The sequence below is a fragment of the Pinus tabuliformis genome, chromosome 8, assembly GCF_031772625.1.
Source record: "Pinus tabuliformis cultivar Carrire ecotype Pingquan chromosome 8, CPIR1, whole genome shotgun sequence".
Classification (NCBI taxonomy): Eukaryota; Viridiplantae; Streptophyta; class Pinopsida; order Pinales; family Pinaceae; genus Pinus; species Pinus tabuliformis.
This window is the reverse complement of record NC_142294.1, coordinates 1565044810-1565056828: the sequence shown is the minus strand read 5'-3', so window position 1 is coordinate 1565056828 and position 12019 is coordinate 1565044810. Positions and strand designations below refer to the sequence as shown.

Sequence of the window (12019 nt, the reverse complement as noted above, 5' to 3'; positions counted from 1 at the left end):
ATTTTCATAAATACATTTAAAATAAAAATAAAAACCACAAAAATCCATTTTTCATTAATACATTTAAAAAAACCACACTAACCATGCTCATTTTGTAGATGAACAATGAAGATAAATAAAATTTCTCTTTTACAAATATAAACCTACTAGAAATACAAATTGAATTTCTATATTTATTTGTATTTCTATATTTATTTATATTTCTATATATAAACCTAATACAAATACAAATTAAATTTCTATATTGATTTATATTTTGCACCATTCTACCATTCTAAATAACAAATACAAATTAAATTTATATATTTATTTATATTTTATTTCACAACATTCTACCATTCTGAATAACAATAAAAAAACAGTGGATCCTCAATCAATCAATTCTCCCTTGCAAATATAAACCAACTCCAAATACAAATTGAATTTCCATAATTTATTTCACTATTCTAAATTTGACAAACACACACATACAAAAGAAAAACACTCCAAATAAAAAGAAAAAATAAACAGCTTTAATTTTGCAATAAAAAAATACATATCCACATAATTGATATAATGTGGTGCGTGATGAAAAGTTTAGTAGCATGTTACTAAAACATAATGTGATAAAAATGCATATCATCAACACAATTGATATGATGTGGTGCAGTATGAAAAGTTTAGTTTAGTATTATATTACTAAAGCGTAATGTGATGAATAATTGATTAGCATCACAAATAAGTTGTATTTATTGTGGAGGTCGCTGCTATGTCTAGCGTGCTGTTAATACTGTTTATTTGAGCAAAGCGTGAAGAGGAAGTCTGCATGATTGAAGAAATTGCTTCGAAATTTGGGTGTGAAGAACTTGTGTGGAAAATCTTGGAGGGAGGCGAGAGTCCGTGATTTGAAAGTTTCAGAGGTCTGCTGGTCGAATCTTTTTTGTGTCGTTCTACTTTCGCACACAAGCCAAGGAGGAGGCCTTTGGCGTTTTTGATATGAGCTGCGGTGCGGGAGCAGGGAAATTTTTGGTCTTTAGGTTCTTCACTGTGCGGGGGTAGGGAGGCTGCCCTAGCCACCTCTGCCCCCGGTCTCGCCTCTGCTTTAGTTGGGACCGGATGGGTTCCTTTGCTGCCGCAGATGGCACTGTTTTGGACACTCGTTGGCTTATCCACTGTTGTTATTTGGAGCGTCGAGGGAACAGGGGTGTAGAGGTGACTGTCTCTGCATTGTTTCGTGCTGTTACAACATGGCTGGGTTCTCCGGGGCTTCTGCAGGCTACTGAGGAAGTATGGGGCAATTTTGTTTTCTACCTCTAGTTTCGTCTACTTCAGGAGGAGAGTTCTGAGGGGGCGGGGGAAGAGTGCCTACCTGAAATGCTCTCTTCTTCATTTCCTGCCTCTCCTATTTGTATGGGCCCCCAGATCTAGAGCTGACTGTTCTCGTTTTCCCTCCTCAAGAGCTTTTATCCACTTGTGGTTCTGTGCCGGGTCTGAGCTCACAAATGCTTCTTTCTTGGTGTTGCACCTCTACTCTTATTTGTTGTTTTTTGTAATGGGTATGGGTATCCTCTACATGTCTGTTTTTGGGGCTCAATATTGGCGTGTTGGCGTTTTTTTTTGGGTTTACATACCCATTTGTTTGCTGCCCTATCTGAAAGCTTTTCTGGAATACTTATTATGAAGTATTGTTTTGTAAGTGACTCTGCCCACACTTTTGCATATGCTTTAAGCATCTACAACATGTAATTTTCTAAAATTAATGAAAATTACGAATTTTCTCTTTGAAAACAACAATAAAAAAACAACAACAACAACAAGAAAGTTGTATTTATAATTCATAAAGCATTAAAAAAAAACTTGCACGACACATTAAAATTAAAATCAATATTCCTTAAACATTGAATGTTCTAAATTTGATAAAAACACAAATAAAAAACCACACAAAACCAAAACAAAAAAACACACAAAACCAAAACACAGCGTTAATTTTACAATATACAAACAAACAAACAAAAAATGAATATCATCAACATAATTGATATAATATGGTGCATAATGAAAAGTTAAATTATGAATAGTGTGATGAATGATAAATAATTGACTAGCATTACAAATAATGTGGTGCATAATGAAAAGTTAAATTATGAACCTAATGATGAATAATTGACTAGCATTACAAAAGAGTTGTATTTATAATGCACAATGCAAAATGACTAGCATTGCATATTAAAATTAAAATTAATGTTTCTTAAACATTGAATTTTTCATTAATTAAATATCAAACAAATACATAACTAAAATCAATGTTTAATGTGTTCATTAAACATTGACGTTTTCATTAATTATCAAACAAGTACTGTTTTCATTAATTAAATATCAGAAAATACATTGCAGGTTTTCATATCAAACAAATATTATCAATAATCCTCAAACATTAAATGTTTTCATTAATTAAATATCAATAATCCTCCAACATTAAATGTTTTCATTAATTAAATATCAAACGTATATTAGAGGGTTTCATATCAAACAAATATCATCACTGATCCTTAAACATTGAATATTTTCATTAATTAATATCAAACAAATATCAGTAAATAGATTGCTAAAATCAATGTTTAATATGTTCCTTGAACATTGAATATTTTCATTAATGAAAATTAAGTTTTCATATCAAACAAATATCGTCAATAATCCTTAAACATTGAATGTTTTTATTAATTAAATATTAAACAAATATCAGTAAATACATTGCGTAAATCAATGTTTAATATGTTCATTAAACAATGAATATTTTTATTAATTAAAGCTAAAATCAATATTTATTTTTATTAATTAAAGCTAAAATCTATATTTATTTTTATTAATTAAAGTTAAAATCAATATTTAATATGTTCCTTAAACATTGAATATTTTTATTAATTAAAACTAAAATAAATATTTAATATTTAATATGTTCTTTAAACATTGAATATTTGTATTAATTAAAACTAAAATCAATATTTATTTTTATTAATTAAAGCTAAAATCAATATTTAATATGTTCCTTAAACATGGAATATTTTTATTAATTAAAATTAAAATCAATATTCAATATCTAATATGTTCTTTAAACATTGAATATTTGTATTAATTTAAAGTTAAAATCAATATTTTATTGAATATTTGTATTAATTAAAGTTAAAATCAATATTTTATTGAATATTTGTATTAATTAAAGTTAAAATCAATATTTTTTTGGTAGGTAAGCATCCATAGGATTTGAATCAGTGACCTATCACAAGGAATGCTTTAAATAGGATGACCTATCACAAGGAATGCCTTAAAAATGCACCCATTCACCATCAATCCGAAAGCCCCCTAATCAGCTAAAATCAATATTTGATATTTAAATATAGAATATTTTTATAATTAAAAACTAAAATCCATATTTAATATGTTCCTTAAATATTGAATATTTTAATGAATTAATTATGAAAGAATAAATATTTTCATTAATTAAATATCAAACAAATATGAGTAAATACATGACAGGTTTTCATATCAAACAAATAATATATTTGATAACATTGAATATTTTTATTAATTAAAACTCAAATCAACCGCAAGTAACCGAATACAGATGTCTCTCACTACCTACCTTTCAAATATCAGAAATGATATCAGATACAAACAAATAACGTCTCCCAGTACCCTTCAACCACATCACACAAAAATATATATGCAAAAACTGCCATAAATGGATCCTTAATTTCCACAAATTAGTATGGTACCAAATTAGAAACTTACAATTTCCAATATAACACAAACCTACACAACCACTGCACATGGTCTGAGTCTGAATGATTAAACACATACAGACCATTTTTTCAAATTTCCAAAATTTGAAACCTACAACACACCATTTCTACTCTGAAATTTCAAATCCGAAATTTGAAACCTACGCAACCACTGCACGTCGTATGATTCAGACAATAGACCATTTCTACTCTGAAATCTCAAAATCCGAAATTTGCAATCTACAATTTTCAATTTTGCAGTAGAGCAGTCCTTTCATATAAATACAAGAAAACTTTCACATGGTCAGAATCATTCAGACAACTAAAAGCTCAAGAACCAGATTCAGACAAATGTAGTTCAAATCCCATTCAGTCAAACTTCGATTGTCATGAATATAAACATTCTCGAGTTTAAGTCGCAAGCCAAATTGATAGCCCAGCCGACGGCTTACATATACAAAAAGCACAATGAAGGGGATAGCTACAAAAGCAAGTGAATCATCAATCAATCAATCAATTCCTAAATATTAATTGATGGCGACAATTAATTCTGTATTGCGTAGATCTGCCAAATGATCAAATCTTTTTTGCAGAACAGATATTAATTTATCGATAACTGCAATTACGAACAGACTGGCTGGAGCCGCCTCCAATACTACCACTTCGAAACGCCATAAATGCAAAATCAGTTAAAGGACAGCCGTCTTTATTTCAATGAATGATGGCGATCATCTGTAATGATTACCTTAAAAATAGCGTACCATAAATATCGGCAAATATGGTGGTGTGGTGGAGCAGGTAGATATGTGTTGGATGAAATCCCCAGATTTGGACGATGTTCCACGTTTTAGTTGTGGTTTTTAGAAAACGTGAGTGGATTCCGTCAGATCTGTAACTTCTATGTTGTCCACCTTTCTTGGTTCTATTCACGGTTAAATTTGATCCCCGTATACTCGTATATAGCTTTTTTACACGTAAAAGACATTCTAGTTTCAAATCTCCGCGTCAAAGGTAACTTGCTAATAATTTTTAAGAACGTCACTATAAGGTCATGTTTAAAAATAAAAAAATAATTAATTTGATATATATATATATATATATATATATATATTTAACATTGCAAGTTGTGTTGAACGGATGATTTATTGACATTTAATTTAATAATCCATGGTAATTACTAATAGGTATAAATATCATTGATATTATATTAGTTTTTAATTTTCAACATGTAAAACTGTAAATGGTATGATATTAGCAGTAATTAATTCCCAGCTACCCACTGCAAAGTTAGGTTACGAATTTATGGTGATTTTTGTAAGTTGTAACTTCCAGTTCCAAGTTCCAATTCGTCTCAATTTTCAAATTCCAATCCACTCGGTCCGCAATCTATAAGTTATACAACAATGTGGTGAATCGGTGACTTTGGTGAGGACTCAGTGAGTCGATGACTTTGGTGAGGACTCAGGAGCAGGGCATAAGAAAAACCTGTTGGAACTTCGAATTCAGCGGAGTTTGTGCAGAGAATTGGTGTAAATGGGTCAAATAGACATTTGAGAGGGATATCAAAACCAGCATATCGACAATCATGGGTTTCAGTTAGAGTACCAAGAGGACGACACCGGATAAATGCCTTCTTCAATCCCCCCTAAATCCTGATGATCTCATTGTGCAAAAAGGTATCAAAAAGGTATCAGGTTAGATCCCAAACCATAATGAGCTAGCTACTATACCCAATTTATTTATATATATACACGCTTCAGCGTGGCTGTATATTCATTAAACATACATTCGGATGTTGTTGTGTATACTAGGCTATGTATTGTAATTATTCTGGCTCATAATCAAGTAAAATCCATATGATAACAGGGTTGATTTAAAAATGGCCGCATGCATCAATTAAAAGACACATTTCTTGATAGAGGGTAGGATTTATCTCAACATATATGCTTTATCTATGAGAGGAGAATTTTTGCATTCAACTAAACGTTTAAGTAATATTACCAAATCTTTAGGATATGGAAGTAAAATTGAATGTTACATAATGAAATAATGAACCTACTCATATATAGTGTCTTGTGGAAATACTTCCATGTACATTCTTGCTTCCAGTCTCGGCAGATTTGTGTGCCAACCATACTCCAGGCCCTGGACTACTAATTTGCTAGTGTCCCCTTAACATGGATCTATTCTTGGATTGCATGTTTCACAGAGGGAAGTGAGGTGTTTTACAGCATGTGTAGGGGACATGGGGAGATGCCCACCTGGAGGAAGACTATATATCCTGTAGGTTGTGTTTATTAACAATCCAAAGTTCATTTAGGACAATCTTAGATCAGTACAGTGAACACGTGAACGCTAGCAATAAGCAATATCCAAAACATCAAGGCTAATGGATTATGGATCCCTTACCTGGGTTGTAGAATGATACTTGATTTGCAATCATAACAGGCATGCATTGAAAGCTATTCTGGAATCTGACCCATATTGACAACCACAGTCACATCGCAGTCAGCTCCAATGGTTGGGAACATATTGTTCTCAATACAATTTGCAACTCCAAATGTAGTGAACACAGGAGGACTATTGTTTTGAGTAAAGTAACAAAGTCCTCGTTTAATATCATATCCACAACCGACGGTGGCTCCGATTCTATTCCAGGGATTTCCAAAGAAACATACTTCTCCTGCACCTGCAATGAAGATCTCCCCCTTCTTGGAATGAAATCCAATCGAAACATCATCTAGACCAGGAAATCTGAAAGGAGGGGTTGGCCTGCAAGCCAACCCAATAGCCAGATTGCCATCAACAATCCCAGCACTCTTCGTCTTCTTCTTCACATTAGGTCTGTAGGCAACTATGGAGACCTCAAAATAGTTACAAGCAACCCTAAAGCCCATACTCTCATTCCCATGCATCAAAGGAAGAATGCATTGAACTGACTGTGGTTTTCTCTTGGAGCCAATCAAGGGATTGAAATTCATTTCCTGCAGATCACGCGAATTTAATGCAATGAAAGGCTCTGGGGACTGGAAGTTTTTCGTGTTGAGTCCATTGAATTCATTGGGAAGTCTATGGAATTCGAAATGCCAGGCTTCCCAGCCCTTGTCTGCACTGATCCATTCCTTTGAACTGTCAAAGGGAATTATAGGATTCTGTTCTCTCCATTGCCCTGCAAAGTTGGTTCTTCGCTCCCGTAATGTTTTCTCTCTTATTTACAGGAAATGTAAGGCTACCCAGAAGCAGCAGCAGAGAGGGCAACACTCTAGATCATACTCTATCTGCCATCGATAAAATTGAAACTATAAAACACAGATGCCAACCAATAATGATATATGATGTTTATTAGCGGATGTGAAATTCATATTACTGTCTCACCTCTTCTGGAAGACTAGAGGACGCAATCTTTTGTAGGGCATCATTTAAATACTTTTGAGAGAAAATTTCAGCCTCTTCCATAACTTTTTTCACTGGGAAAAGCAATGAGGGATGCTCGAAATAAATTGAGGACAGAGGAAGGTGTTAACAGCAGGAAACAAGCCTGTAGCACTCAGGCTTCCAGGGTACACCTTCGACATGAAGTTTTACACAACGCGAAAAAGAGAAATTGCTTTTAGTTTCATTCATATATAGAAAATTGCTAGCCCAATACATTAGACACGTGGCTTTGATATATAGACAGCTGGAGTCTTTATTTGAGCAGCAATTGTCTTGTGTAAAACCTTATTGTTCATGGAATTTTCCACGTGGCGGGGACACACAGCCATAATATATGGGACTTACAATAGTAATCTAAACCAGAGTCAAGCCCGCCGCAGAGTAATCTGATACCATAGTAATGATGTCAGACCGTTTTTCCCCATTTATCTCGACATAAAAAGATCTCGATTTAGACGCATTTAACATCTCGATCTCAGCAAAATATAACACCAGTAAGGTTTTCCAGAACCCAATGCCTGATCCTAGAGTGAATCCATAGGAGTCCAGGTTCATAACCCATGCCGTTTGCATGACCTTAGTTGGAGGAATATTTTTGGTGTTTTTCGTTGAAACGGGCTCTTGAGAACTTGCATACCATACAACATTTGAATAATTAGGATTTATGTGCCCTGTTACCCAGATGCGGTCGAAGTTGTCTTGCGGATACCTGCTCAAATCACCATCCAAAGCTATTCAGTGCAGTCGGTCCTTAATAGAAAGAAAAAATAGCGCAACAGAGTAACTTTAGTACATCAGAATTGACCTTTACGCATCAAAATTCTTTACATCTAGTATCAATATGAAAGGATGTCTTAAATCTCATGCCCTTTTCCACTTTGCTAAGAAGTCACAAAAGAAATACACATTTCACTCGTATTGAATATACTCTTAAAAATATTCGAATAATTTAAATTTACAGCTGATAATTTCCGCATATAAAACATGTACGAACTTGAAAATGTTCACCTGACCGTCGAATTTCCACCAATATCAACCCTCCATACTCCATTCAACATTGTTGTCGGCATAACTTGTCCATACATTCCATCTCGGAGGGTCCTCAACCCAATAGCATTGATAAAGGGATCATCAGTCTCCCGAGTTCTGATCAAGCAAATATACAACATTCTGCCAAAACTAACCAAAATTCGGTCATAATAAACTGGACCTTGGTTTTTTATTGTTAGGTTAGTCGTAACCAATATACCAAGTGTCTCAACAGTGAAAGCAAAGGAGTTTTCAAATTCATCGTAATTTCCAACGGCAAACCATAGCGTTAAAAGGTAAGTCTTATTGGGAGCTACAGGCAACCCATAACATGACCTGTTGAGAGGCTTTGGGAAGAAGCGTAGTCTTCTCAAGTAAGACGGATATGTTGCATTCCCAGTGTCTGTTGTTTGACCGTCGTCTATATAGTTAGTATCAGTGACCCATGTTATATAGTTTTCATCAGTGTGACTCGTTTTCCCGCCACAATCGATACTCAGAAATCCTGCTATCCGGAAAATTCAAATGATTAATGAAAGAATAGTTCTTCAATCAAAGAATATGAGCACTAAATACCCAATATGCAGTCAGGAAACAAGTTTCAATGACCATTCAAAACACTTAAAAGTTGCCGAAAACACAAAAAATTGCTAGTAAAACTATCCTAAGTTGTTTTAGAATGTTGGATAGTACCTGGTTGAGCAACGACATTAACAGCAAATAAACATAACAGCGTGCTCATGGTGATGCAAGCGAGGTTACTTGTTCTCCCCATGGTTGTATCAATTTTCATAAAATCCCAGGGAGTAGGTCAACTACTGCTGCTTAATCAGGGTCTTTTTATGGCATCAAAACGACTTGCACTTGGCATCATCAGCCTTCTTCAAAGAGTTTCGAACCCGGATTTCTGTAATAATACAAGCCCAGACTTACCAGCTTTCACCAAAGGAGGTTTACCACCTAGATTCCTGTATTCATACAAGTCCAGCCATCTAGGGCAGACAACTCTGAGCTTCATACAAGCCCGACCACGTAGACCACAAAGCTCTGAGCTTCATACATGCTCGATCACCTACACTGCAAAGCTTTGACACATAGCCATAATATATGGGACTTACAATAAATAAAAATCACACATATTACGCAAAATATTATATAACACAAAATCTAAACACCAAACTGTCACTTAGTCTACCCATGAGGAACATCAAGAGTTAAAAATGGTCAAACTGCTAAGAATTAAACTTGAAGACTATGCAAAACATTTTCTACTAGTAAACCAGTACTGCCCATTTCATGATAAAAGGAAAAGTATGAAAAACATGACAAAAGGAAAAGTCTGTGAGCCAATTGGTTGCCTAAGGAGGCCAGCGTCCAAAGTCACAATGACGTATATATGTTCTGATTCTGGTTAAAATCTAAAAGATATGATAAGTTTGATGGAATTAATGGACTCGGCAGACAAAGTTGAGTTACATTCATAGTTTAAAGAAGGTAAGTGGCACTTAAATGGCAGAAGTCTAAGTGGTTTCCAAAGACTCAATGTTTCTTTTAAAAGACTATATACTGATAGCGTAGGTATGCGACATAGCTGAAGCAATATCTTATAACTAATGCGAGGAGGTGGATTGTTTGGGTGGGTAGAATTTATCCAGTTGTCAACTAAAAACGATGAGAACTAACGAGATATGGAAATTCAATTCTTCCACGCCACTGGAAGCCACAATCCCTGCTTTTCAGGAAGAATGTGAGTCTTAACTGATGATAATTGAAGCACAACGTGTTTGTTATCATGTATTATCATTAACCGTATGCAGTTAGCAAATTCAGAATTAATTGTCAAAACAAACACAGGGATTATTCCCAATTTCCCCGAAGGCACCGAGTGGCATTTATTGCATTCTCAGTTTAATTAAATAATTTGTAGAGGCATCTGATTGCATGGACGGGTAATTATATCAGAGATTCAGAGGGACAAGTGATTCAGGAAAAGGCCAAAGACCTTTCTGGTCAACAGATCCTCTAGAAATGGCTTCTTGTATATCCTTTGCATGATGGCTTTAAAAGGGTGTCTTGAAATAGTCAGACGGGACGGGACTGTAAATGAATGTTGGGAATAGAACCGGCGCCTTTGTATTCTGCACCCCGCTTTGAGCTGTGCGTGAGGTGTTGCAGTGAGAAATCTATTCTTCATTGCGAGTAGAACAACCTGTTTCGAGTACTAAAATACAAAACTATTTCGAGTTCAGGGAAGCTTCCAGTTTCCCGAGATTTTTGTTTTATTTCTTGAGTTCTGGGAATAGTCTAATAAGTTAAAAGTGTTGGAGATATTTTTTATTTTTCCTGATATTTCCAATTTCTTCCCATTTTCAGGTAGCTGATTTGTCTTATAATTTCGGAGTTTTAATGTCCAAGTTTATTCTAGCCACTGTGGAAGTTTTAGTGCTTATCTGTGAAAGCTACTCTTGAGAAAATATTAAATACTATAAAGAATTAACAGGGATTTTTTTAAATATTATAAAGAATAAATAGGTATATTTTTTGGTTAATATCATTTCTTGTATCATTGCAAGATTATTTTTTTAATATGGTTTTAGTTGATGAAATGAAATTCATATATACTAAATACTTTATTTTTATTATATAGGTATTATATATCAAAAATGTCTTCAAAAAAGGGGAATCAACTTTCTATCAAAAAATTCTTTGGATGGTCTAATACATCTCAAGCTTCATTGCCCGATAAAGAAGATCATGATTTTGATTTAAATGAAGATTTAGATGTCTTGGGGCATAATGAAGAATATGATATCTTGGAGCATAATGAAGAAAGTGATGAAGAATTTCACCAAGCAGAACCTAGCACCCAAAAGAAAAGAAAAATGAAAGTAAAAAGAGAGTTTCGTGATCAGTGGAAAACTAAGTATAAGTGGTTGAGAGAGGCAAAGCATGAAGGAAAAACAGTTATGAAATGCATATATTGTGAAATGCATAAGGCAATGGGGCCATGGGGAATTGGAACTGGTTGCTCTACATTGCAGCATGATTCTATAATTGTTCATGCTAATTCAAGCATTCATAAACTTTCACAAGCAAAGTGGATATGTGGAAATGAGAAGAAGGCGAAGTCTATTACAGAACACATTGCATGCATTGATGATATGAACAAAGAAAGAGTCATCACTACTATGAAATTAGTATATTGGATGGTGCAAGAGGATCTACCACTCTCAAAATATGAATCTCTTTGTTTGTTTACAATGTCTTTACACACGCCAAATATGCCAAAGAACAAAGATTATACATCATATACAAATCACATGGCTGCAAAAGAATTCCTTTTTGCTATATCTCAGTATCTTGAAGAGCTACAAACTTCCAAAATGCTAGATAGCCCTTTTTTCATTGATGTTAGATGAAAGTACATATCGTAGTTTAGAAAAACATCTTGTGGGATGCCACGTTTTTAAACTCAAAAGGATTGGGTCCTCCAATTTCACAGTTTTTAAAGATCATAAATGTTTGTGATGGAAGAGGGAAAACAACTTATGGTGCAATCAAACATTTAATGGAATCAAGGGTCCTTTCAACAGAAATATTGATAGGAGTTTCCACAGATGACGCTTCTTCAATGGTTGGTAATGAAAATGGTTTTATCACTTTCTTGAAGAAAGATGTACCTAATCTTGTAGGTGTTCATTGCATTGCTCATCGTGAAGCCTTAGCCGCATCAGATGCTTCAAAAAAAATACCTGAATTATTATCTATTGAGAAATTAGCAAATAAGGTATATTATT

General features: G+C 34.1%; 2 protein-coding genes across 2 annotated transcripts; both read right to left on the bottom strand.

Annotated features, from left to right (window-relative positions):
* Nucleotides 1-6220: 6220 nt before the first annotated feature.
* Nucleotides 6221-6655, bottom strand: LOC149241984 (SPRY domain-containing protein C285.10c-like). Its single transcript, XM_089370738.1, has one exon. It carries the CDS (start codon nucleotides 6653-6655, stop codon nucleotides 6221-6223), a length of 435 nt encoding a protein of 144 aa, XP_089226864.1.
* Nucleotides 6656-7547: 892 nt separating this feature from the next.
* LOC149241983 (uncharacterized protein At1g24485-like) lies at nucleotides 7548-8997 on the bottom strand. Its single transcript, XM_089370737.1, has 4 exons — nucleotides 8916-8997; nucleotides 8559-8727; nucleotides 8202-8339; nucleotides 7548-7902 (listed from the first exon to the last, which is right to left on the bottom strand). Exons 1-4 carry the CDS (start codon nucleotides 8995-8997, stop codon nucleotides 7548-7550), a joined length of 744 nt encoding a protein of 247 aa, XP_089226863.1.
* Between the last annotated feature and the right edge of the window lie 3022 nt (nucleotides 8998-12019).